The sequence below is a fragment of the Linepithema humile genome, chromosome 1 (genome assembly GCF_040581485.1).
Source record: "Linepithema humile isolate Giens D197 chromosome 1, Lhum_UNIL_v1.0, whole genome shotgun sequence".
NCBI classification, from domain to species: Eukaryota; Metazoa; Arthropoda; class Insecta; order Hymenoptera; family Formicidae; genus Linepithema; species Linepithema humile.
Window position 1 is genome coordinate 27,891,368 of NC_090128.1, and position 27,937 is coordinate 27,919,304.

Here is a 27,937-nt window from a genome sequence, read left to right on the forward strand (position 1 = left end):
TCTCCATGTGACCTGGCCATTGACCCACTTTGGTTTCTCCTGGCTCCCTCTCTTTCTCTGCCTACTCTCCGCCCCCCTCCCCCCCGGATATCACTTCTTCCTCGGCCCCACGCGTTGCCCGCCCCCTCAGCGACTCCTGTCCTCACCAAAGCGATCCTTCTCCCCCTTCCACCTCTTCGATCGGGCTTCCGTCGAACGCGAGTTGCCTCCACCATAAACGACCTCCACTACCGGACCGGCGGCCACCACCACCGATCTTCGGCGAAGGCGCCGCTTATGACTTAACCATGCGACTCCAGCAGCACATGCCGTGGCACAAGGTACGACGGTCAGACAGGTACCATCCCGTTCGCTAGCCGGATGGACGATCGCGACGATCGCGCGGTACAGATCAGTGCGAGCGTGTAAGAGTCACAGAGGAAATTCCTACGCAGAGGCGCGATCGGTTTCGGCGTAGCAAAGTCACGCGTGCTCACGAGTCCCTAGGTGTCATCGTCCGATGCTACCTGACGAGCCGACGAACAACGAGTGTAATAATAACGCCGTTGCGCGCGCGACAAGATCGAGAGATCAGTAATTCGATCGCGGACGTAGTGCCGAATCGAGGCGAGAGCGAGTTCAGTGACGAAGTGCGGAAGCGAAGGAAGTCAGTGATCTTGGCACGGGAAAAGCCAGGCGGAAGGGACGATCCAGCCGCAGCAAGGGCAAGGTCGCGTTTCCCTCTCGCGCGCGGAAGCGGACGCGGAAGAGCGGGCTTGTCGTCTGCCGGAATCAAAGCGACGTTATGAGACGCGCTTAACGTGCCCTCTCGGTTGCATCCAAGGTTAACGCGCTGCACGGTAAGTGGCTCGGCCCTTAAGGGGTTGTTTGATCGATGGCACGACTAGTTGTACGGAGGCGCGATAATTTCCCTCGTGTGCCAACTTGCTTCATCCTTATGATGCATTACACTGTCGACACCCGGGGGCTTTTAACGCATTTTTGAAAGGTGGGAATTACAAAGTTGCAATAAGTATTGCGACTAAGTAACGGATACAAATAATTAAGTAGAATTGTACGTATGTTCCACGAGGGAAATATTCGAGACGTGTCGTTTGAATAAAATTCAATGGCTAAATTTCTCATAAAAGTTGAATATTACGCGATGGAAAGTTTTTTAACGACATTTTATTACGTCCTAAATGAATCAAGTCATCGTTTGAGAACGTAAGCGAGAAGGCGTAGATGCGTTGAAAAAAATTAATATTATAATACAGAAAAAGTTTGTTAACGACATTTTTTTAATTATGTCTTAAATGAATCGAGTCATCATCGGAAGACTTAAAGCAAGAAGGCGTAGACGCGTTGAGAAAAATAAATATTTATGAAAACGGCTCGTATGAAGAAAATGTGATTCGTCATTCGCGTCGTCAGTTCGCGGTCACAATTTCGACTTAATCCCGCGAGAGAAAGTGCAATGCGAAATAATTGGCGATGAAATTCAATATCGGCAAGCGGAACGTGCGTGTCAAGGATCTTTCTATCGGAACCAGGACGTGATCGGGAAATTGGCGTAATCGCGCGGACGATCATATCGTGGAAACAGGAGAAAGCCGTGTTTCCGACATTGGGCGACTTCAAATCGAGACATTCCGACACATGCTGCGGACACGCTCCATCGCGTCCTGGCATTTCAATCTCTCGCTCCCTTCTTCCCTCTCGTTCTTCTCGTTTTTCTCGTCCACGCGTCGTTAAGTGCGCGCACGCGTGCGCAACGCGACGTGTCTCTTCCAGCTAGACGCCGAAAGTTTCAGGAAGATCGCCGACACACAAATCGATGACGCAAGTAACAGGTATCGGCGACCTGGCACAGGCTTGCCCTCGTTCACCGGCAGACGAGATGCGCGGCGGGATGCACCGACGTGAAACGCGTACTTGAGTCACGAGAATGCAGCATCGCGCGAATCAGTGTGCACGCAGCAACCGTCACGCACGAAACTGGTGAATCTTAAATGCAGCGTATGCCGTAAACACAGTTATGTTTTGATAGAAATGATCAAACTGATAGGAAAACAGAAGAAAGAAAAAAGCAAAGTAAAAAATGTTGCTATTCTTCTACCGCTTCCTCACCATTATCTATTGCTCTATCGTTTTCTTATAATTCAATCCTTCGATCAATTTAACAGAAATTCCTAACTAGAGCAAAAACTCAAAAAATGAAAAATTAAAATATTCCAGACAAATTGTGGAAGATTAATTTTATGAATTTAATGATTACTTTTCACTTTTCAAAACGTCTATGTTCTATTCTTCTATGTTCTTGGTGAGAAACTCATCGAGCGAAAGATCTTTCGCGCTGACCTCTCAGCCTAACGTACACATTTACGCACGTGCACGCCTGATGTGTACCTAAGTCAGGTATGCGGTGGCAGATCGTAACGGTTATCGACGCTTCGACAGTTCGTTGTCGCTCCTTCCAATCATGTAGACTCATTTGTACATTTAACGCTTTTACGTTTCACCACTTTACCGCTTAATTTACAGCAAGAAATTTATGCTTGTAATGTGTGGCGTTTTTTAGCACTAATTGAAGCTCATGCAAGCAGAAATTCTTTATTAAAACAGATTTCGTGCGAAGAAAATGAGATATTCTGATATGAAAAGAAGCAAATTACTTATGAATCTTGCTTAAACACTTCAACAGCGTTTAGATTTCATATAAAAAATATATGAAGAATCTTTTCGAATTTTTCATAAAATTTCATTAAAAGAAATTTTTTGATAAAAATTAAAATTCTGTTCTGTTGAAAATGTTATTTAAAATCATTTTTAACAAAAATACTTAAACACATCTATTAGACCTCGTTAAGTACATGTAAATTTTCATTAAAGATAGAATTTTCGTGTCAGTGAGATAATGTAGCAGAATCGCGCCGCAAACTCCAAACAGTTACGTGGCCTTTCGTGTCATCGATAATATTAACGCACAATATTGATTGTCACTTTCAATGTTTCGTACGAAACCATCGGATCTGATGCCTTCCGTGTCAAGCTGGAGGAATCAGCACAAGAGGAAGCAATCGGTTTTGCACGATTGATCGCGTTCGAAATGTCTTAAGCGATCGAGTGAAAGCAGAGACCGTCTGCAATCGCATCCTCGTCCTAGGTCTAGTTTCGCGGACTTCTGCGTTCCATCTGAATGGCACGGATTTCCTACTTTCTCAGATTATTTCGCTAATCACCGTCAGCTCGATTATCGACGCTCGTGCTTACGTTCGCGGAAAGAAAATGGAGGCCAAAGATGTTCCGACCTGTTGAATTAATTCAAATCGCACGCTTGCTTGCAAGAAGCGAATCGCGGAAACAAGATTGAATCGTGTGAAAACTTTATTTTATGCGGCATAAAAATTCTCTCTTCTTCTTAATTGTAAAATTACTTTTGAAACGCAAAAACGTAAAAGAAGTGCTGTCATTGTTATAAAAAAGTTCAATATTAAACAATATTAAACATAGTTATTCAGAATTAAAGAATTATTAGAGCACTTATCTTGACCTTTGGCGTTAAATTAGCGCTTCAAAATGCACATTCTGACGCTATAAATCACTCGCGCTCGTGATGATTGATCGTTGATCAGCAACATCAATCATTGACGGTCTTTACGAGGAACCGCGACAGGTTGTCGAGGATGAGGAAGCTCCGTCGAGTGTGAGGCAATCGGGTCACCCAGATCCAATAATCAAGAGACGCCGAACTGAGCTTTCTCCTGAGATCCTATACGTGTATGTGTATCTGTGCGCGCGCTTGACGCCTTGCACTCATGATACCTCGACATTGACGGACGGCCAATGAACGCGGAAGAATTTTCAATCCCTTTGATTCGCGCCTCGTCAGAGGTCGAGGCAGGCAAAGGATCTCCTCGACGAAGGATCTGCACGCTCGTCGTGCAGATCCTCGCGGCGAACGTGGGATCCCGCCGCGCTTTCCCGCGAATATTTTTCCGGCAGAATTCCCGTATACACCTTCTCCGCCGGCAGTAAAGCACGCCAAGAGAGGAGAGAAGACTCGTTTACCATTGATCGCCGCGGCAGATAGCTCGGAAAGTAACGTCCGCGGGAATGTATCGTCGGTTTTTGCGCTGCAGAGACGGCGATCAATAAGCGTTAGGGGACGAAAACGCGGAGCAACGTATGCGACAAGAAAGAAATTGCAGATATAAATAAAAACTGTTGTGTAATTAATATTTTATAAAAAAAAAAAAAAATATCAGAAAGAGCAAAGTGAAAGAGTAGAAATTGAGTGAAATTGGTACAAATGGAAGACCAAACAAATCATCGAGTTGATTGTTCTCGGTGACGACGACCGGGAAACGTTACGCGGAAACGGAATACTTGCAATGAAAGTGACCCACCGCAGTGCGCAAGGCGAACGAAAGGATCGCATCAGTGTTAACAGTGGAACATGCTGCTGTAACGCTCTCACGACGCAAGTCGTATAACGTGTGCAACTATTACGTTAAAGCGACACAACGTTATCGTGGCTCGATCGACCCTGAATCAAGGTAATAATGAAGGCGCACAATGAAGACGTGTGTGTTTGACCTTAACGTTTAACACTGTATTTAACAGAGTGATTTATGATTATGCATTGTGCTAGCTTAGAAGAAGTGTGTACCTCTAATCTCCGTGATCGTGTTTGCATTGTAAATTCGTAATACATGAAAGTAAAAAGGTATATTTATCATGTTTCCCTCCTCTACAATGTACATTCTATTCTTTGTTATCCGTATTTTACAAACTTCTTTCCAAGTAATCGTCGCAGAATGTTTATTAATAAGCAATTTCGTTAATTTGCTTTGAAATATGTATTTAAATACGTATCTCATTAAAACAAGTCAAGCGACGTAATTGAAAATGCGAATAGAAGTCGCATAATATAATTCCAGTACATTTAATTTAATTAACATAATCTCTCCGCGTTTAATGAAATTAACATAATGATGCTATATTTAATCGACATCGTATAAATCGACCGGATGCATCATAGTTTTAGGTTAACAGGCGAGGAGATTAATAGTCACGCGTCTGTGTGTGATACACACAGAGTTCACTTTAACAGATCGCATTAAAAATCAGAGCGGCACAAACGGGCCGTTTATACACAAAATCATGACCATAGCTTGCGTCAAAAATGATCTTTCAGTAACCGAGCGCCATCGCTATTTAAATCGCACAGCTACCCCTACCACTGCATCCCAATTTCTCTCTACCGACCTTAAAAAATCAATTCTGACATCTGAAAAACCCAGTTCTGATATCTTGTCTCCGCTTCGATAACTGATTAAAGTTGGAAATTATATCCGGAGTTGGGAAAAATTTCAAAGGACACGGAATATGAGGAAATGCCAAAAGCAAGCGTATTTTCACTGTTAGATCGTCTTGAATAAATGACGATAGCCTGTATGACACAACGTAGACTTTAATGGGCTAACAAGGTCGCAGTGGGAATGGGACAGAACGACGGCGAATTGGTAACTGGGTCACCAGTGCCTTCGTGAACCTGTGTTAAAGCGACCACAGCGGCTCGCCGCCGCTCATTCTCGTTTCATCGCTTCTCCTCGTCTCGCCCATCAAAGCCTCCACTCCCCGCCGAAGATCTGCGGCGACTTCGTCCTCAGGTACCACCGATACTTCGTCCCCGTTCCTCCGTCTCGTCCGCGACTATCGTATACGTCGGACTTGTGTGACTGACTGTAACGGGATTTCGCGGGTACACATTGCTCGTAGCCGGTTGTCTCGCGCGCGTGTGAGCGTGAACCTTTCCGAAGGAGGAAGAGATACGTAGGTCCAGGGCAATGTTCCTCCCCGTTTTTCATGACTCGCGTGCGCGCCGCCTTTCAGTGAATTTCGAGGAATTTTCGAACGTAAGCAAAGGCGAGGAAGTGAATTGAAAAAAATGTCATCACTTTGTGTTAAACAATATTGCTCTGTTTGTATCTTACTGCCGTTTATCCTTGCATTTGATTATGAATAAAATACAAGTGTAAGAGTATAGGTAATAGAGATATGTAAATACATATATGGTAAGCTAGTCGGTAGGCCACCTGTACGTCGAAAACATAAAAGGCCATCTAGAGTATAAAAGAAGGCAAAATAAATAAGAAGCCATTGATTCGGAGTCAGTTTGAATTGAGCAAGCGAAGAGAGACAAACACGGAAAAAGAGAGTCCTTTCGACCGCATAAGTGTGCGTTCGGTTCGGAGAATTCGCAAATTATAAAAGATGGAACAATTGATAAGTGAACGGTGCGAGCGTGCATCTAGTGACAGTCAATGCGAGCGTGCATTATTTGATTAAAAAAGTGAGCGTACCTTTTAAAAAAGAAAACTCATGTGAATTAATTTGTTTTATTAAGTATATCTTTATTGTTTTTTCAATAAGATCTTTTATTTTCTATTACCGGAACTATCGATCATCCATAATCTTACACAAGTTAGATTAGCTACGAATCTGTATTTTCATAAATTCCACGGCTGCTTGGAAATCTTTTTTGACCTTTTGCAACTTGCAAGCATTATTAATAGAGCTACTCATGGTTACATGTACTACTTGCATTTTTTTGTCGGTGTGCAAGTTTACACCTACGCGTTGTAAGAGCGTTGATCCATGTTTGTAAAATATTATGGATCTTAACCCTTTATATATCTTATATTTATCCATCAATGCCGTGAAGGTATCAGACATCGCACTCGCTTGCACGCATGAATCATTGATCGTGAATTAAAATGACAAGCTAAACGAACCAACCATAAATCATCTTATAATAAAATTATTTTTCGCCAAATTGCATGAATGATATTTGCTTCGAAACATCCATTATTGTAATATAATTAAATTTAATATAACTTTAATTAATAATTTCTATTTATATAATATAGCATTGCATATTTATTATCTTTCGTTTTAATCCAGTAATTAGAATTTTATAAATGATATTTATTTATCACTATTCAACTTTTTAAATTTCTGAAATAAATTACTATTGCTTTAATGATTTTATCGATTTGCATAATAAATATATTATTTGATGCGTAGAGATTATTTTTTTTTTTTTTTTTTTTAAATTACTAAATATTAGTATGCAAGATAAAGTTAAAAAGAACAGTCGATAGAAACTTATCATCTTACGACTTCCAGTTTTTCTGGCATACGCGCGAGAAGCTGATATTCCTGTACCGTTACAAAGGACAAATATGTACACCGATCTGGTAATCAGATCTGGAAAGTTAAAGCTGTTGCGAACACGATTACTATATATCAAAGTGGAACCTAAAAAATTGCGAACTCTATTCGGTGCAATTAATGTTCTCTCTATAAATCACTCACTAATTATAAGTAATTAGAAAGTCATTTTTTCCTAAACGCTGGAAAATTATATCAATAAATTGTAAAAATAAATATCTTGCATTAATGTATATACGCTCTACCTCTCGCTTGATATATATTTAAGTTTATGTACAATATATTATTATGAAAAGAGTGGAAAGATGTAAAAATTTTAATTGAAGTAATACGGAAATACTTTCATTGCATCGCTTAATTGTTTAATATATAATATTACAAGAAAGCTTGTATTTATAAAAAAATATTGCAATTTATATCCACTTTTTTATTGTGAATACAAGCGCATATTTTTTACGTCACCTTTTACACCTCAAAGACAAGTTTAAAACTGAAGACTTTAAGATCGTCGTTGAGCTGGCGCCAAGGGCCACTTTATAAATAAATTAACGTTGACTTAAAGCAGAGCTGTCTTTAGGCTTGAGAAAAATTTTTTTTTTATAATTTAACATCTAGCTAGTCTTCTACAGTTGACGGAGTGAACGGAATTCTGATAAAAACGAAAATCTATCTCTTCTGGATATCTAATATAAATTGTTCTTTTTCATTGCAGATGGCTACTAGGAAAGGTGTCTATCTGCTATTCCTTTTTCTTACTCTAACATGCGGCTTTTCTCATTCCTGGTCGAATCAAAATGAAGGTAAGCATGGCAACTGATATTATTTACATTATATTTATCTTAACAAAAATTATTTTAAAATTACTAAAAAATATTATGTAAATATTATCATAAATTATTATAAACAATCATATATTTAAAAATAACGTTAATTTAAAACATTTTAATGGTATAAAAATAACCTTTTTATAAATTTTCTATTCCTCCATAAATATAGTTTTTTCGTATTTGTACTTTTTATGGCATATCTTTCTGCTAATTGCCTTTGCCAGAAATAATGCCAGAAAATAAAATGGATACATGAGAAACGCGGAAACAAGGCAAACTCAGATTTCTACTTTTACAGATTGTTCTCACTACATTAATATGCATAGCGGCGTGCGCGTTTTGTACCGCAAAATGATACGTTAAAGTCAGCGGTCATTACTGACACCGAATTCTACTTTCTTTCTTTAAAGAAAATGAACAACACAGAGACGGTGTCGAAGAGAACCTTTTCGTCATTTATTCCGGTCGCGCGTTGAGGAAACTAAGTGAAATTCGATTTTCTGCCGAGTTGCGCGAATATCGATATCGCATGTACACCGCTTTTGGTTCTTTCCAACGAGCGCGAGAGGAAGGTCAAGGGTCGTTGAAGAAAAATCGCATAGATGTTTCACGGTTTTTAAACGTTTCGCATTTTTACGAATTTTTAGCATGGCAAATATTGACACTGAATTCTATTCCAAGTTTCGTGTTTCCCATCGAAAGTCGCAAGAGAGATATTTCTGATCTACTTCCGTAGAAAACGTGTAAAAATTTTAAAAGACGGGTTTGAAAGTGACACATATATCTGTGGGGAATATTGTTCCGAATACGTATTCTAGAATTGCCGGATATTCTTTCAATCATAGATGTTAATGGCATATTTATGGGAAATAAACTTTAGAACGTGCTAGCAATTTTAATAGCAGCAACCGAGTTCTTTAATACAATAAATAAAAGCCGGTTTGGTGAATTGATCCTCGAAAATATAAGCAGATAACGAAATCTCATTTCTACTAATTTAAACATAAAAACTTTAATTAAAGAAATTATAAATTAAGTATTAACAATTCATATTTGAAATTAAAGATAATTATGCCAAGCAATGATCTCATACAAGAAAGGAATTAGCCTCGAATTATAGAACTTATAGTTGAACTTATAGTTGCAAAAATGGTAATTCTAGGACGCTTGTATAATAAATTGTCTCGTATAATAAATTGACTCGTATAATAAATTGACTCGTATAATAAATTAAGTGCAAATCCAGAAATGACGTTTATCGAATATGTCACGTACGAAGTTGTCATCGTCATAAGTTTGAAACGACCGCTCTCTCTCGTCTCAATATTCTCGTAATTATTCTTACGAGACGGTGCATACCGAACGTGCAACTGCATTTGAATACATATTAACATATACGAGGACTTTGTTCTATATCGAAAACGCACCTTTCTCCACTTTCGCGCGTTGATATATGTCAAGAGTTTGCGGAGCGCGTGATATTTGTTGTGACATTTACATCTCTATAATACGAGTTGTGTTATGTATCGTGTTTCTCGCGCAACAATGTCATTTCGCTAAACTTTCAATTCATTTGCTGTATGAAATAAATACAGGATCTACCAAAAGTCGAGCATTTGTTGCCTAGCACGCTATTCATTTCTGTCAAATTTTATTCTACGTAGTTGATAAAACTTTTTGTACGTTGTTGTTGAAAATAATGTAAAATACAGAATAGCAAATCTTCTTAATTGCGCCAACTTTTAAATGATGTTTACATTACTCTTGCTGCTATTATTATTATTCTTTGTCTCAAAGCGCACCTACTTTGTCAGCGTAAAAATATACGTGTCGAGGGACACGTGCATACACAGAGGCAGAAAGTACGACCGCAGGAGGTTAATTATTACTCGTTGTTCCGTATGTATATTTTACTCGTTGAAGTAGGATAAGTAGGAAACTACTTCTAGACACATAAATTTCCCCGCAGAAAATTACGCATCATCATCTTTATCGCGATATTCATCTAATGCTGTAATAAATGTTTTCTAAACTAACCATTTTCACGCGATCTGGTTATTGATTGATCGATAAAGTGTTGACTGCGTTAGTACCTTCTCTTTTCTTTAGACGCGAGGTATAATCTGCATAATCTAGATAAATCTCGAAACAGTCCGGATCTTGGAAACGCTTGTGGAGCAATATAGTGCGTTCGATTTAATTCGCATCAATAATTCGCGACGCTTGCCGCGAAGCTTTTGGGAATCGTGCATACTTAATGCAGCGTTTCCCGTTTTAAGCGGAATTCCATTATACATGAAATCGACAAGAAACGTTTAATGCGCGTCGTTACGTCACGCGACTCGCAATGATTAATCAAGCAGCGCGAATTTTATGCTTTCATAAAAATCGCGCAGACTTTTTGCTTGACCGTGGGGCGCGCACCTTACGTACCATACAATGGACATAATCGCGACTCTCCACACACACACAGGCGAGTCACGTAGCCAACCCATATCCCCGCGACACTGTGCACAATCTTGCTAATCTAAATTGCAAATTGCCCACTCTCTTTTCCGCGTCGCATGGAAAAGAAAGTTGAGTAGCCCGCGGTCACAACTCTGCGAAAAATATGCAAACTTCTTCACATGAGAAAACATATTTGCGTATCAAAGCCCCGGTATGCAAAGATAACGACTCGAACACTTTGAGTTCCTAATCAACTGAGGATTCAAGCTTTCTCATTTCGCCCACATAATTTAACAAACACGTCGTCACCTCTTCATATCTCTTGTTCTAATATTAAAAAAAAAGCTCACCGCAAATTTTTATTATTTTGTATTGTACAATTTTATTTTTATTATCGTTTACTTATCGCATGAATATGTGCAATTTTCCATATCATAACGTATTACATTCAATCAATACCGTAATTATATGTACAAAAATGTAGAGTATTCGTTTGTAGTAGACGCGTCTGAAAAAAATGCAACGTTTTTCAGATAACTTTACGGCGAGTTTGTGTTCTTTGAGTACGTGTTATTTAGAAACAGCGAGCGAATGCAGCATACCGATGATGATAAACACGGCGTGGATGAGCAAGACGCGAGAGTACGCGCGTAGCAAAAATCTGGAACGTCGAGGAGATCCAGACAAGCATTGCGGATCGTGGAGTAGGTCATCATATATCGGCAGTGTGCGAGCGTGTAGAAGACACGTGTGCGGCGAAGAGCCTACATGCTTGCTCGTCTATGCTTTGGTCAGCTAAGCATAACCGAGAAAGATAACCGCGTGTGTGCAAACACAACATACGCGCGCAAACGGGCGTACATCTCTTAACCGATGTTTTTTCACTGTCCCGACGTTAACTCGATATATTATCGATGATTCATATTTTCTCTCGAGTGCGAGTATGTCCGAAATAAAAAAAGCAAAAGATAAAGAGGTAACATTATCACTGAAGCATCGGAGTTAATGAAAGATGCTATAATACAGTTTGTTGAAAAAATAAAACTTTCCTTTCGTTCTCTTTTCTTAAATAGACCAATGTTTGGTCTGCGTTTATACTCCTCTTACTTCTACATGCTTCGTTCATCTGATTTCAATATTTCGACGATTAAAACAGAATCATTGCAAGATAAATGACGTATGTGTATTTTTGGTCAGCGCGGAGAATGGTTATTTAACGTTCCACGGGCACATCGCGACCAATAAATTCTCTATTCAATATTTGATTTCTCTTCAAAGGTAAACTGAAATTTGGAGCAGTGTTTCGAGCTACGTGAGTGCGGTACTATTCCGCAACCCAAATACCAAACGGAGCGGTCTTCGGAAGCTTCCTCTTCGCATCATGCGACGCGACGTGCCCGGAATGATAATAATTCATTATAGTTACTTATGAAAATTGCACTCCTTTATCTCTCTTTTAAAAATCGTATAAGCTTTCCCATATTATCTACACGAAATAAACAACAGAATTATAAAAACGTCGCGTAAACTTTTTTGTATATATGAATTTCTAATTTATTCTCATTCTAATCCCTCTTCAAGCCTTGGAGACTAAACCGATACTATATGAGAGCTGTAAATTTTCTCACCGACAATTATATTGACAATTATATTTTATTACACTTGCTAGATTATGCTGTATAATGTAGAGACTTAAATTATTAGTTAAATTATATTATGCCAAATTGGGTCGTGCATATGAGAAGGCAAAATCGAAAATAGAAATCATGTCGCGTCAATCTTTAAGCATATTAAATCATGCTAAAATAAATTTTACATTCGACTTAAAGTTGCATTAGAGAATTAAAGCCGAGATCGAAATAATCTCTCCTGCTGCATGAAAGAATTAATCCTATTTCTTATAAATAATGTCCCATAAAATATTTTATTGTTCATATCTTTTTCAGATTTTCTTTTACACGTAATGCAATTCAAGTATAACTAAAACATAATCCAAATAATATATATAGTAATATGCAAATAAAATTAAAATATAAAAAGGTGTTTAAAAGAAAAGAGGAAAATCATGCATTCTCTAGTATCTGATCTTTCACAAATTTCTCAAATTATTTTTCAGGCAGAAAGCTATTCGGCGGCTACACGATAGTGCCGAAAGCGTGTCGGCCGTCGATGCCGTCACGGTTCAGGACGAATGAACCGCCGATATGTATGTTCAATTACGAATGCACGCGGCGCAACGGCGAAGTAGTTGGCGCCTGTATGGACGGTTTTCTCTTCGGTGCATGTTGCCAATTGCCGCCGAAGAGCTCGACAAGCGATAACGGCAGTCCGTCCAGCACCGAGGATCTCTACAACGTGCATCAAATCGATCATGTGCCCGATATACCCATTTTACTGAACCCAGACGGCACGCCAATTGGCATGTCGATTTCGTCGAGCGGCGAAACTACAAAAATCGACAAACCGAGCGTCACGAATCATCTGAACGGTGGCGAAACAACGTATACGAAGATTTCCAGCTCGAATCAGGGCTCCTCGTCATCGCCGGACATGGCAAATAATGCTGAAAAAACGCAGCTGCCGGAGCAGCCGGACATCAGCCACCTAGTCGACGACTTTCCGGTTCTCCTGGGTCAGCAAGATATCGTGGATGATTTAAATCTACCAGGATTGTTGTCCCATTCAGACTCTAACAACAATGCTCAGAACCATCAAGATCCAATTGCCACGTTGTTGAATCCGGATCAAGTTTTGCAAATAGCGGATCCGGTGGATCAACTTCCCCAGCTGTTTTCGCAAGGATTAGGCAAGAATAATCACAGCGATCCAGAGACGATTTTGCTGAATGAGAATGGCACTATGCTGCAGGAAACACACAATCCGGATGAGATCTTCCGACCGTCCACGGAAACGTCCATCAAAAAAGTAACGCAGGACGGAAGCACGCCGGACACGTGGATCAAGTTTCCGGATCAACCTGTGTCTTCGACGATAGAGTTCACGTCCACGTCGCAAACTCCAAAATCGACCTTAATAACGAGCATGCCAATGGTAACCCAGATGTACACCAACGTACAGAAATCCACAAGCAATCCAGCCAGCGCGCAATTGACCGTGACGAACGCCTTCGAGAAAGTCAACACGATCGAGAAGAAGACGTCGACGAAAGCGGCGGAGATCGAAGCCACCACACCCATGAACGCCGTGAAAGATGAGCTGGTGAAGGTGCCGACCATTATCTATGACATGCCTAACAAGAAAAAGGACGACGTCCTGGACAAGGAGGAAATCGCCATCCATCATATAATTTCCATTCTGAACGACACCACGCCGAATTCAGACGTGTCGGTCACGCTTCCGGAGCCGAATTCATCGCCGATTCAAGCCTGGGTGAGCATCGACGAAACGTCAAAGCCCTCCCACCACGTGAAGGTCAGCTCGGCGAGCTATCGACCCACCACGCCCGCGTCCTCGACCTTCCCCTACAATTTCTACAGACCCAGCTCGCATCACGGGCCCTCGTCGACATATTATAATTACGAGCTCGTCCCCACCGAGACGTCCTACACATCCTCGTATTATTCAACGTCGAGCCCGTATGGCTCGCGTCCGTCCACGCATTCCGGCGCTTCCAGCAGCAGCCTCGGAGGAACGCACTCCAGCAGTCGACCGACGACGAACCCGCCGGCACCGACGGTTATCGTTCTCGGTCCTCTCGGAACAGAGTACACCACGGAGACGACGCAAAAGTCCGCGACGAGAAAGCCGACCAACAAGCCTGCTTACACTTCGATCAAAACCACTCCCGGAAATACCCGACCTATTTTTGTCAGCACCAGAAAGCCCCCCGGCGTATCCACCACAATTACGCACAACATCAGCACCGTCATCTCCAACGTCGCCACCAACAACGTCGTCTCCACCAGCTACATAAGCGTCAATCTGAAAGACGGCACCAGCGCGAGACCGACGTTCGACGTCAGCACAGAGGCGATCGCGCCGGCGAGCACAAAGGGCCGACCGACCACGAAGAGGCCCGTGATTTGGACCACGATCTCCTCGTGGTCGGACAAGCCGTCGTTCTATCTGAAGCCGTCGACGCCCAGCTACACCTGGACGAACAACAATCTCACGCCGGTCAACAACTTGGTGTTCAAGGATACCACAAAGAACAAAATTAGCACCACTACTACACCGTGCGATGACGAAACCGCGGCTCCGGACGATCTCATCAACTTCCCGCCGGTACGCAACCCGAATCTCAATATCTCCACGCCGATCTCGCAGCAAGAAAAGCCGACGATCGTCGAGACGTACAACAACACCGCTGGCTATCCGGATATCGAGCTCATCAGCGAAAATGACATCCCGACGCCCACGTTTATTGAGGATGATGTACTGACGAATAAAGTTGACGCTTTCGTCAACAAGATCATGGAATCGCTGCAGGGCAACTTCCAGGTAATGAGCGAAATAATCTATTTGCGAGAGGTTTACACGTCGCACCACTTAAAGTTCCAAATTGCTTCGGGTTTTACGCGGACGCAGTTTACCTTTCAACGCTTTGAAGTAGCACTGATCTTTCATCTAATAAACACAGGTTAAAATTTCATCATTCCTACACGTCAAAACCGAGAAAGTTTATTTTCAACCGTTTTATTCTTTTTGTAGCTCTTTGCGCTTCAAAATTTCTACCCATTATTTTTTATGCATTATTTTTAAATATTTAATCTTAATTTCGACGGCAAGACCGAAAAAGTTTGCTTTCAACTTTTTTATTCTTTTTGTAGCTCTTTGCATTTTAAAATTTCTACGTATTATTTTTATGCATTATTTTTGAATATTTAATCTTAATTTCGTATTTGCATTTTTAATTGTTTCTTTATGCAAAGATTAAACAATAAAAAAATTACATCAAACAGCGTATGATATGAATAATAAAGAAAGCAAAAAAAAAACAATATAAGTAAACATTTTGTTTCTAACAAGATGGAAAATTTTTTATAATTATTCTCTTTCTTTCCAATCGCCTTTTTAGGACCTAAAAGAGGTGGTCTATCGAAATGGCACCACCGAGGTTTCAACAACAACTCCTACCGTAACAAGAAGACCGACTAGTGGAAATACTACGACAAGAAAACCGACGCGAAAGCCCACGACCAAACCGTCGTCATCATCATCAGCGACGACGAAGAGGCCGTCGGCAACTACGAAGAGGCCGACTCGTCCCACTCAAAGACCGGCATCGCCCGAAAAACCAACGCGCCCTACAAAAGTGACAACATCGAGGCCTAAACCAAGCACAATACAGAGCGTCACAACGAAGAAACCTCAAGCAACGACGAAACGTCCGAAACCAACCAGGAAAGTCACGACTGCGGCGCCCAGCAGCACGGAAGCGATTCAAGAAACGAGTGTAATCTCATCGAACACGACTGAAAGCAGCAGTGCGGAAACGAGTGCTGAGCCAAACTTTCGGACTCGTAAGTGAGCAATCGACAAGTTTGAAGTAAAAAGACTTTTATAAAAATTTTCTGAAATTCGAACATCTAAATTTAAATCGCGCGTCTTATCCTTATTTTTCATTCAAACTTTAAATTCTGCCTCAAGTTCTTCATGAAAGCATGTGAAAAGCATATTTTAATAGCACAATTATTGTGATTATATTACTAAAATTGATATTGTAAATATAATATAGAGTAATATGGAAGAGTGACTTATATTAACAGAATGCGGTGTGAGACCTCTTGTCTCAAGAGCGGGGAAAATAGTAGGCGGAAAGGGCGCACAATTCGGAGAATGGCCGTGGCAAGTCTTAGTTCGAGAGGCGACCTGGCTTGGCTTGTTCACGAAGAATAAGTGCGGAGGTGTGCTGATCACCGACAAATATGTGATAACAGCAGCCCACTGTCAACCAGGGTAAGTGATAAAAATTTACAAAGCTTTGCCAAAAATAAAAACCAAACGAACAATTCGTATAAAATACACGATTTACGATCGTATTATCTTTCTTGTTTCACGAGATAATAATTTTCATCTCCTATTAATATTTTAGTTTTTTGAAAAATCAATTATGTATCATTAATTTATAACGATTTTAACGGGAGTGACATATTAAATTTGGCAGGTTTCGAAATTATTTGCACGTACTTCGCTAATGCGAAAATCAATTTCGCTGTTGACAGTTTTCTGGCTTCCTTGGTCGCGGTGTTCGGCGAGTTCGACATTTCGGGGGAGCTGGAACCGCGACGCAGCGTAACGAAGAACGTGCGCCGCGTCATCGTGAACCGCGGTTACGATCCGGCGACGTTCGAGAATGACCTGGCGCTTCTGGAGCTGGAGTCACCGGTGCAATTCGACGAGCACATCGTGCCGATTTGCATGCCGAACGACGGCATCGACTTCACGGGTCGCATGGCAACGGTCACGGGCTGGGGCCGGCTTAAATACAGTGAGTATCGATCTTTCGCACGCCCGATTTTGTGAATCACGTGTCTGCGTTACGTTGACAAAGTTTCCCCGCGAAGACTAGAAAGCACAAAATGGAACAGGTTACCGTGACGAGAGCGGAGTAACAACTTTCACGATGACTCTCGCGCGGTCTCCTACGCGCCCGAATTCTGCTCGCGGCTCTATCGCGACTTTCTTTTCGCGCGTCAATTCACTGTCAAAGAAACTGCTAACGGAATCGTGCGTTTATCGTTTCAACAGATGGTGGCGTACCGTCTGTGCTGCAGGAGGTTCAGGTGCCGATAATGGAAAACGCCGTGTGCCAGGAGATGTTCCAAACTGGCGGACACTCGAAATTGATTTTGGAGAGCTTCCTCTGCGCAGGATACGCTAACGGCCAGAAGGATTCTTGTGAGGTAATCCACGGAACGATTTCGCTTCTCATCGTGCTCCATTAGCTTATTAACTGTTCTGGCTATTAGCGGTGTCTCTTTGATCATACGCCAAGTATAATGATTATTCTGTTAGCCACACGTGCAAAGTCCGCTTATCAGCTATTCTCATTTATGCTCCATTATTTCATGGTAAAATTTAATTTTTTATTCCAGAGGAAGAATACTATTTCAGTTATCAGCTTTATACGATTCCACGCTAATTCATTGCAAATGTAATTTTTTTATTCCGAGAAGAAGAATATCAATCCATTACAGTTAACGGCCGTATTTCGATCCCGCAATATTTCATTGTAAATTTAATTTTTTATTCCGAAGAAAGAATATTAACTCGTTTCGTTTATCAGTCTTATCCGATCTCACGCTAAATAACATGATTACTCTCTCAATTATACGTAAAAAATTCACGCGGCAACATTCCCGTTTATTTATCATTTCAGTTCTGTTACTTTAGCACATTTTTTTCCCTGTATATCAATATTAATGCCCTGCTGATATCTTGCAGTAATATGACTACATATTAATGCCCTGCTGATATCTTGCAGTAATATGACTACTGACAAGTTTTAAATAAACAATGTAGATAGCGGTTTATGATCTTTCTCAGGGTGACAGCGGCGGCCCGCTGGTTATGGAACGACCGGACGGCAGATGGTTCCTCGTCGGGACCGTTTCTCACGGTATAAAATGCGCGTCTCCGTATTTGCCGGGTGTGTACATGAGGACGACCTACTTCAAGCCCTGGCTGCACAGCATCACCGGCGTCTGAGGAGCCGGTGTGATCGACGATCACGTCTGCGCGTGATTACGTGAGCGGCACCCGGTGCCATTCTCTGTATAAATGTACAAAAGAAGCCTAATTTATTTCCCCTCGGGAATAGAGCATACGAAACTCAATTAAGTAACAGAACCGTGGAATTAACCGGAAGAAACGTCAGAGTGCTGCCTCGATTTTTAAATAATAGCGACGCCCCGCTCCCCTCCACCGTTATTTCATGTTTTCCATTAGCGGAACGGAACTAACACTTGCATGGCCAACGACTTACACCGAGCGAGCGTCACTGTGCAAACAGCGAGCGAGGAAAGTACACACCAACCTGCTTCCCGTGTTATTTAAATTTCGAAATAAGATTCTGCGGAATTGTCCGCGGCAGAACACTGCTTCTCGGCGCGCGACCGGCGCTCAACGTTGCATTTATATGCGTATCAATGTTTAAACTCGCCTTTACGCTTGTATACATGTGTTCGTAGAGTCAACTTCTAAGCGGCATCAAAGTGAGATATTCTCATGTATGAATAAATTCCACGTTCCACATTTCTCCTCATAGATCTATCAGATCTTATATTTTTATGTTTCGGCAAAAACTAAATAACTGCAATTATCCGCTCTGCTCCGCGCATACGCCAGCTCTGCGATACGTGTATAAATACATAAAGATGAGCCTCAAGCCTTATTTATTTCTTGTTGCTAGATGTTATTTATTAAATACATTTTTATACGACAACAACATGTGTGTGTCTATTTTATTCGCCACCAACACTCCGCGTACGAAAATAAAAGACGAAATCTCTTGACGTCACGACGCCATGCAAACTGCGCGCCGCGATATGATCTTTTCATTAAAAATAGCGACAAATATTCTTCAAATCGATCGGACTTTTAATATCCTCATCACATTATTACGTATCAATGACGTCATCGTTACAATGACGTCGCTGCTTCCGGTGCTTATCTAATGTTTCCTATCATTTGTTTAATATATGTTTGAAAGATCATGGCAACGATAAAAATCGAACAGTAGCACATAAACTTACACCTATCACAAGCCTCCACCTACGCGCAGTAATTCTATAATGTTTGTATCGTCTCTAAAACCGGAAATTACTTTAGAAATCAAATATCACTATGTGCTGCCAGTGAGTCTATATAATTTTCCAATAGAAAAACAAAGTTTTAACATAACTTTTCTCCACAACTACTTATTATTTTATTATTATTTACATTCGAAAGAATACAATATTTAGATTTAGAATATTATTAATTTATTTTTAAAATTGTAATTGTAATTAATTTTTAGAATCATTTTCTTTTCGTACGTAAATGACATTTAATGTTTTGCATTTCTACGACTTTTCTAATTTTGAAATTATTGTTTTAAGTTAACCTTAAAGTACCTCTTGTTATCTTATTAAATTGCGAGTATTGTTTTACCGCTGTATTTACGTGATGAATAAGTGGATAATGATAAAGTGTACAGCTCTAGGTACAATGATAGGAGGAAATATCGTGCTGCCGATTAAGATCTTTGAATATCAATTCTGTTAAGTGCAGTCGTGCGTGAAGTATCTACAAATGTTCTATTCAAAATAGAAAAAAAACTCCTTGAAAGTACAGTTACCATTATCAATAACATTTATCAGTACATTATGATTCTTATTATTGTATTTCATAAAATTTGGGATAATGATAACGTGAAATTATGAGATAAAATATTACAAAATCAATTGCGTGCCAATTGCAGAAAGTAAAATGCGTTTGCTGATGGCCAAAATCATATATAAAATATAAATGCCATCTACAAATTTTGTAAATGCTGGCAGAGAATTAATAAAATTCAAGCAAAAGACAATAAATTGATAAAACGACATTTAAATTTAATTAAAATAATTAATTTCCATATTACAAGGCAAAAAATTGTCTAGAAATTAATTGAAAATGTGGAAAAATATTGTTTAATATAAAAGCAAAGTCCAAATAAAAGAATATCACTGAATTAATCGGATTTATTTAACGTGCATGGAATTAATTGAAATCGTTTGAACGAAAAGTTAACTCCAAACAAACAGAATGCGAACAAACATCTAATGCCGTATTTCTGTTCAGTAGTAAAAGGACGCGTGTCTGGCGCACGTCAGACTAATCAATGAGTGGCACAGTGGCTGACCCTCTGGGGAAAAACAAATTTCACGTGGGCGATAAGTATCGCCAGACGTATCTACTAAATCATCCCTGTCTGCTTATGCGCGCGCTTTGCTATCCACAACACAATACACTTATTCTGCCACGGTGGACGAAACTTCTCGGAAGTCTCCGAGACCTGTTAACCGTGACACGCAAGGCCAAAGTAACGTTCGGAGCTACGCCGTGAAACGTCGGAACGGAAAGAAGCAACGCGATTTAATGGTGCGTGCGGCGTACACATACATACATGACGCGACCCGACGCATATGCAAAGATTTATATATGAGCTTTTATGTACTTACCGTGTACTCTGGCATTTCGTCGCACAGGTGGTTGCGTCGTGGACGGTAAATGCGTTTGCCGCGAAGATTTCCGCACGTCTGCCAACTCGTTCTCTTCCTCCGCGAAAGTGTCCGCTGAATGCCCTTTGCGGAAAAAAGAAGGATAACGCCATTATTAGATTTCAAGGTTATTTGTCACAAAAAATATTAAAGTTGACGCTTTAAAAGTGAGAAAATTTATGATGACGCGCAAAATAAAATTTTATAAGGAGAGATCAGGTTCAATTCGTTCAGTAACGTAAATACAAGAAAACGTGAGAAACTTGAAACATTTTTTATATCGAAATGAATGTAGCCCGATAAAAATTTATATTTTTTATAAATTATAACGTAAAAGTAATTTACTTCACTAAAAAAATATTATGTTATTTAAAATGTACGAATCAACATAACTCTTTCCTTGATAGTAAAATAATTTTTCGATAACATGAGTCAGGAATCTTTTCACAAGTCCAAACAAACTAACAAAATAAAATAATAATAATTCACGTTAAATATTGCATTAAATATTCGAATAATTCTCTTCTTTGTATTTTTCTAACGAAAATATCTGATATCACTGTTTTAATCAAATATTAAAATAAATATGAAAATCATCTCAAACGCTAAAACTAGTCTATTCAAAGATTCCGTAAAAAATGCAGAACCATCTGCAGTCGCACAGAGAGCTCTCATGAAAAATTCAAATCTTTCCAATAAACTGCAGACTCAGGCTTGAAAGATGTAAACAGTAGCAGGCCAAATATTACGATTGTTTTTGCTTCGCAACTATCCCGGTATACATAAGGGAGCACGCAGGGGGGTTCGCGAGCGGGTATATGGAGCAGGAGCGACCGCCCGGCGGGCACATCAGGATACCTTGGATCAATACAGCCAAGAGAGAACGAAACTAACGGCGGCGTAAGGAGCGCAACAAGGAGCGAGCTATAGCGAACGCGAGATAAGCCCGATGAATGGCGTCGACGTGTCCTGGCGCACGAGGCTCCAGCGCTCCGTTGTCCGTGATATTGTTGGGAACACATGCCAAGATAAATATAACAACGGGCACGAGAACCAGGAAAATTCCCCGACACAAAGAACCCTCTTCAAAGTCGGGCTTGCACTAGGGCGAACGAGATTACCTCGTTATCTTTGACCTTTCACAGATCAGATTGCTCATTTCTCCGCGGATGTTGCAGAACATCGCGTTTTCTTAAACATATTTGCTGACAAAGCGATATCCCGGAAGATAATGATATAATTCGCGAAAGAGACGCAACTTATTTATGTTCCGCAGTGCTTTGAAAAAAATTGCATTTATGATTTCAGCGTGATTTCAGCGCGAAGCTTTGGATTTTCCCTTCTATAAGATCAAAAAAAAAATTTAAAAGAAAAAAAAACAAGTACTACAGTAAAGTGACTGGATTTTCTATTAAATGCCTGTACAAACATCATTGAGGTGAAAAAAAGTAATGACTTATTATTATACCATTGTCCCATTCGATCGTGTCATTATCGGTGCTTCACATGTCATTTTCACACGTCGGTACGAGTAGCTCTGAGTGATCGGGACGAATTCGTTCGAGTAGCTCCTTCGGCCGGCTATCTCGGGCCGCTCGATAGATAGGAAGCCGAAGATCTGAATGAACAAAATGTCACGTAGGTCGTGATCGGGTGGCGCGAAAAAAAAAAGAGACCAAGAAGACAGGCCGGCGGCGGGTGACGCATGCGCCCTTGCGACGGCAACCGGAACGACGTAGAAGTATAGATTGCCGAAGCGAGCGCGGTACGGACTCAGTCCTCCAGCGAACTCCACACCGAGGACTTGTTGATCCAGTGTAGACTTACCTACCCGAGCGGTAGCTGATCCTACCCGGCCGAGGTGCAAAGGCGTTCCAGGCGAGCCTAGCCAGGACGCAAACGTTTTGTAAGTAAATCATTGGCTTAAACTTTACAACGAAAGATGTGAGCTAGATATTTAGGGTGTGAGAGTGGGTGTAGATATTGTATCATAAGCGTTTCATCATATAATATCCTGCACGTTATGTTTTTCGAAGCCCTTGCCCTTGAAACATCCATAAACATTTTGTACACAAAAAACAGTCACACTGTAATGCTAAAATATAATAGGATCAAATTTATTGAAGTAAAAAAAAAAAAAAAACTTTTTCTCAATAATGTTTGAGCATTTATACGATTTAATTACTTTGGTACGGAAAAATAAATTACGTTATAAAAACCTAAAAGTAGATTAAACTTATAAAGTTTGTTTTAAATTTATTAATTGTAGTTTTATCTTTTTTGTGACCCATTGAAATAATGTGTGTTAAATATTGCAAGAAAATTTCACCACAGGTGAAAAAAGGATCGGTAAAAACATCGGTAAAATAAGAACTATCGATCATACGCTCGAGGTTATTGTTATTGATTGTGCAATTCATATTCTGAATTATCATAAATTGCTAGTTAGTCCTTGACCGGAATATGAAAGTAGCACGTTGCATTTTTCGATCTTTTATAAACAGCTTAATGTATTGTTCAAACATTTAATACTCAGTCGACGTATAAAACGATCTATCGAAACACTGGTCACATCTCCCAATTATCATCTTAAATATTCACGTTGAGCGACTGCAATCGATAAGCTCTCAGACATATTCATATATTAATTGCTTGATTAATACCGCAACAGATTACAATTACGCGGCATTTCGCAATATATTACTGATGAGAATAAAAGAAAACTGTACGGGAAAAAAATTAATTTGAATAATAGTGACGTCAATAAATTGCATGTCAATAAATTAGCATGAAAAATGTCTTATCGGTCATATATGCATTATGAAATCGCATCAGCGACCGCGAAAAGAGCGCTTTGAAAAAAGTAGTAAAAGCATTACGTCACCGGCATCTGTATGATAAGGCATCATATAAAGCGGGTTCGATACTAACGGCTAACTGCGTCTTACGGATCACTGCTTACAACAAAAACAGTTGGGGTAAGCAACACGGAAATAAAATATACCCGCGAGAAATACGAGAGAGAGAGAGAGAGAGAGAGAGAACTGCGTAAAATTTGTTGCAATTTAAACGGTAACAAATTCTTTCAATTTACAATTTAAATACCTATTTTGTTTTTATTCTAAATTGTAAACTGATTTTTGCGGACTGTGCATCTATTATAAATACAATTTAGTTTTATATTTATATCTCGGGCTAGTTGAATTTTAGTACGCTAATGCTGATCGTATTTTTGAACCGGTAAACAATTTTTTAAACGGTAAATTTTTTATCCATTTAATGAATTTTTATCTTGTAGTAAATTTTATAAATTAAAAAAATGTTTGAGATATAATATTTGCTGCCAAATATAAAAATAAATGCCGAGCTTCAAAAATATATTTAAAAAATTTCTAACGAAGATTTTATTTTAATTATTTATTAAATAATTATAGGAGTACACACAACGTATGTACGTGTATTTGCGCAATAATACGTAATGAGTTAACATACTCTTTTCAATATACTCTCTGATTATACTGTGAATCTTTCTGATAAACTCAACCCAGAAATTCAACGCAATTTCACACAAACACCTTTTTTCCCTCGAATAATTGCAGAGTGCCGAAGATCAGATTATCGCCAACAATATGAAAGCCTGTACGATAATAACGTTAGTGTTTGTGGCGAGCTCATCGTATAAAGCTGTCGAGGCGTGGGGTGGCCTCTTCAACCGTTTCAGCCCCGAAATGCTGTCTAACCTCGGCTACGGCAGTCACGGAGGTTACATGAACCGTCCTGGGCTATTGCAGGTATCTACAAAAGCACTTTTCTTGGAAATATTTAACAATTGTCGAAGAAAGTTTAATACAATTTTTCTTCGATAAACGCAAAATATTAAAATTAAAAAATTGCAACATATATTTTTATCTCTCGAACGTTTTTAGAGCAAAATACAAAAATTACAAAACATTGTTGAGAGAAGTTAAGTATTAAATTTTCACATTTTCGCCTAACAACATTGTGAAAACATGTAAAATATGTTGCAACTTTCCAAGCGTCCACAAATCGTTCATCGATCATCCTTTTAGCAATCAAGAGTTCTAAATTTAAAAATAAAAATGTAAAAAATGTCCTCATCATCATCAGATATTATTTAAACATATAAAAATTTAAACTTTCAAAATATTCTGTGTCGGTATTTAATAAGCAGTGACTACAAATAAAATAATAATTTTGTTGCTGCTTTGACTTTTTTTTTCGTTAAAAATTCAATTTCAAGCTTCCACGTTAAACATTGAAGATAAAAGTCCAAAAAATTTTGTAAGTTTTCCAATTGTCTCTTCCAGTTTTTTTTTCAGAATCTTGAAATTTTCATTGTTTTATTTAATTAACAGCGTTATGCCGCAGTACGGGTCACGCACGATCGATACTTCATTTTCGAGCCGCGTGCACTTGCACTTGCATAACCGCGAGAGGAACTCTCCTATAACTCCGTTTATTTCCCTTTTCTTCCACATCGTCCGTGAATTAAGCCCGAGATTGCGATCCTGAGATTGAGTAGAATCGCCCCCGCAATTGCCCGATATACGCGGAATTACCACTACTGTTACCTACTACTATGGAAACTTTTACTGCGTTTCAACTGCGATGGAGTTACAGTTTCTTTATTATTTGAGTCTGATAACATCCGAGTAGCTTTCGACCTGCAGCCTTGTGTATGTACGCTAGATAATCTCCTTCGCGTGTTTAATTAAGCGCTACAAAACTTTTTTAAATAACAGAACTAACTATAACTTATTTAATAGTAAACGGAAATAAAAATTAAAATATATGCGCGCCGTAATAATTATTTTATTTATACATTTGCTTATGTGACTGAAAGTTGACATGCATAATAATTCAAACAAATATTTATAATAAATCTGGAAACGAGAGCATTATCGTTGACCTCGTACAAAACGGAAGAAAATTGCATCACGCAATAAACATTGATTCAGAAAAGTTCCGGATATAGATAAGTCCGATAATTAGAAGCCGATAATTAAATAAAAATGCAATCAGCTATAAGAAAGATTACTATTTCTCAGAGATTACGGCACAACTGTTCAATTTTGTGTACAAGATATTTTATTACATCTTTCAGAGTTCGATTTTAGCGATGGAATTTCAACAATCGTGAAATCAATTTCACTTAAATTTCCGAAATACTTTATATGTGGATATTTAATTAATTAAAGGTAGAACAATAATTTTTTTTTACTAAGTTTTTTACTCTTTAATTTCGAATAAGTTATTTTGTAAAAAGCTCAAATTCACATTCCACATTCATAATCTTAAATAATCTTAAATAATACATCTTTAACAAAGCTATCTCTTCAGGAAGGATATAACGGCATATACGAAGGAGGCGAATCCACAGAAGAACCTTGTTACGAGAGAAAATGCGTGTACAATGATCATTGCTGCCCAGGTTCTATTTGCGTGAATATCGATGGAGGTAAATAAAAAGCATAAATACTCTACAATAAAAAAATTTTTCTGATCTCATTTCCTGCAGTCAATTGAAAACGATAAAAACATCTTATTTCTCACCACTTGTTCTTTTGATAAGAAAATAATCACAAGTATGGCATTCTAGTTGTTGGAACATGCGTCTTCGATTTCGGTATGAAGCAAGGCGAACTCTGCAGGAGGGATAGCGATTGCGAAACTGGCTTGATGTGCGCGGAAATGCCTGGACGCGAAACAAAATCGTGTCAGCCGCCGACTACTTCGAATAAATTATACAGTGCGTGGATAAACACATTTTATTCTTGAAAAATATAGAAAATATTACTCTACGAGATTGTGTGCAAATTTTATCGTACAAATCATATACTTGTTACAGATGAAGAATGCACTATGTCAGGCGAGTGTGACATCAGCCGTGGGCTGTGCTGTCAACTGCAAAGGCGACACCGACAAACTCCCAGAAAGGTAGCAACAAATACAACAGTGTTTGAAGAAGTCGAAAAATATATCGAGAGAGAAAAATCAATATTTTAGAATACTATTTTTTTAATAGAGCTTAAAAATTTTTATTTTTTTAAATATAATATTTTAACTTTTAAACATATAAGCGACCGACGAATGCAATTTGTTCCTGATATTTTCCTTAACGCATCTCAAATATTTTTCTAGGTTTGCTCGTATTTCAAGGACCCTCTAGTCTGCATCGGCCCGGTGGCGACAGATCAGATCAAGTCCGTGATCCAGTACACCTCCGGCGAGAAACGGATCACCGGACAAGGCAACCGTCTGTTCAAGCGGATGCCGTTCGCCTAAACGCACGCTCGTCGTACCTGGCAGCACGACAGAGGGGAAGTATATAGTATAAGATAAGCTACGAGAAAATCAAATCCTCCTTTAGTCGTTGTGAAGATAACTTAGATCTAAGTCTGTCGATTCGACATTATCTGGATCTCCTTCCTAGTCCTGACACTCCTCTACGCCAATAATACACCGGGAAATATTGCGATAGTAAAGTAAGAACCATGCGATAAAAAAAAAAAAAGATGAAACTATAAGTGTTACTCGGGGAGGTGTTACTTCGAGGCTGTTTCTTCTTCGGATACAACACGACTGAAGAATCCGCAACACATATCATAGTAACCCGTCTCATAGGTCTCTAGAAATAAGGGACACGCTAGCGTAGTCGTGATAAAGAAGAAGAGCGCGCTGATGAATAAGAGCGCCGTTCGATACGAAGATGTTTCTTATTGATTTAGGGGTAAGGTATATATGGGGACGTTTGAGAGAAAAGTTTCACTAGACGGTTGGTTTGTCTACCAGTCTACCGATTGAGCTTTCCTTTCGAATTATAGTAAAAGATTAGTGGATCACTTATAACTGTTCGTGATAAGTCGTGGTTATAGTGATAAGTATAATAAATGAGGCGGAAAGGCGTGCACAAAAGAAGATAAAGTCTTTATTATCGTCGCGGTATTGACACTGACAATTTTCATTTCTATTGCTTAACTGTACTTTCATCAAGCTAATCTATAGAATCTATCGATCAGCAAAGTTCTATCTTTCAAAAAAAAAAAAACAGTATAATAATATACGTCCATATATAATGTCCATAATGACTGCTGATACAATATTATTGCAAACGAAATTTTTTTTAACAATGTAAGAAATTTCAATACTAATACCGCGAACGATAACGTTTATAAGAATCGACTATTGATCGAATCTGTGTTTTTTAGCTGCATTTTT

General features: G+C 39.4%; 2 protein-coding genes across 6 annotated transcripts in view; one reads left to right on the forward strand and one right to left on the reverse strand.

Moving 5' to 3' along the window:
* Nucleotides 1–27,937, reverse strand: part of zda (peptidyl-prolyl cis-trans isomerase zonda) — a 123,346-nt gene that overhangs the window by 83,938 nt on the left and 11,471 nt on the right. For all 5 annotated transcript variants that reach the window (XM_067348933.1, XM_067348928.1, XM_067348953.1 and 2 more), the window contains one exon: nucleotides 20,660–20,782. In XM_067348933.1, the coding sequence (XP_067205034.1) occupies nucleotides 20,660–20,782 (123 nt within the window). The remainder of the gene's footprint in view (nucleotides 1–20,659; nucleotides 20,783–27,937) is intronic.
* On the forward strand, nucleotides 183–26,122 carry flz (filzig). The gene is made up of 9 exons (XM_067348677.1): nucleotides 183–839; nucleotides 7,931–8,018; nucleotides 12,610–14,954; nucleotides 15,532–15,976; nucleotides 16,223–16,412; nucleotides 16,679–16,944; nucleotides 17,205–17,359; nucleotides 18,003–22,604; nucleotides 26,060–26,122. Exons 2-8 carry the CDS (start codon nucleotides 7,931–7,933, stop codon nucleotides 18,162–18,164), a joined length of 3,651 nt encoding a protein of 1,216 aa, XP_067204778.1. The 5' UTR covers nucleotides 183–839; the 3' UTR covers nucleotides 18,165–22,604; nucleotides 26,060–26,122.

Excerpts from the sequence above, each read along its gene's own strand:
- flz (XM_067348677.1), top strand. The coding sequence starts at position 7,931 with ATGGCTACTAGGAAAGGTGTCTATCTGCTATTCCTTTTTCTTACTCTA. Across the intron at positions 14,955-15,531 it reads CGCTGCAGGGCAACTTCCAG|GACCTAAAAGAGGTGGTCTA; the intron begins GTAATGAGCGAA and ends TCGCCTTTTTAG. Across the intron at positions 17,360-18,002 it reads GCCAGAAGGATTCTTGTGAG|GGTGACAGCGGCGGCCCGCT; the intron begins GTAATCCACGGA and ends GATCTTTCTCAG.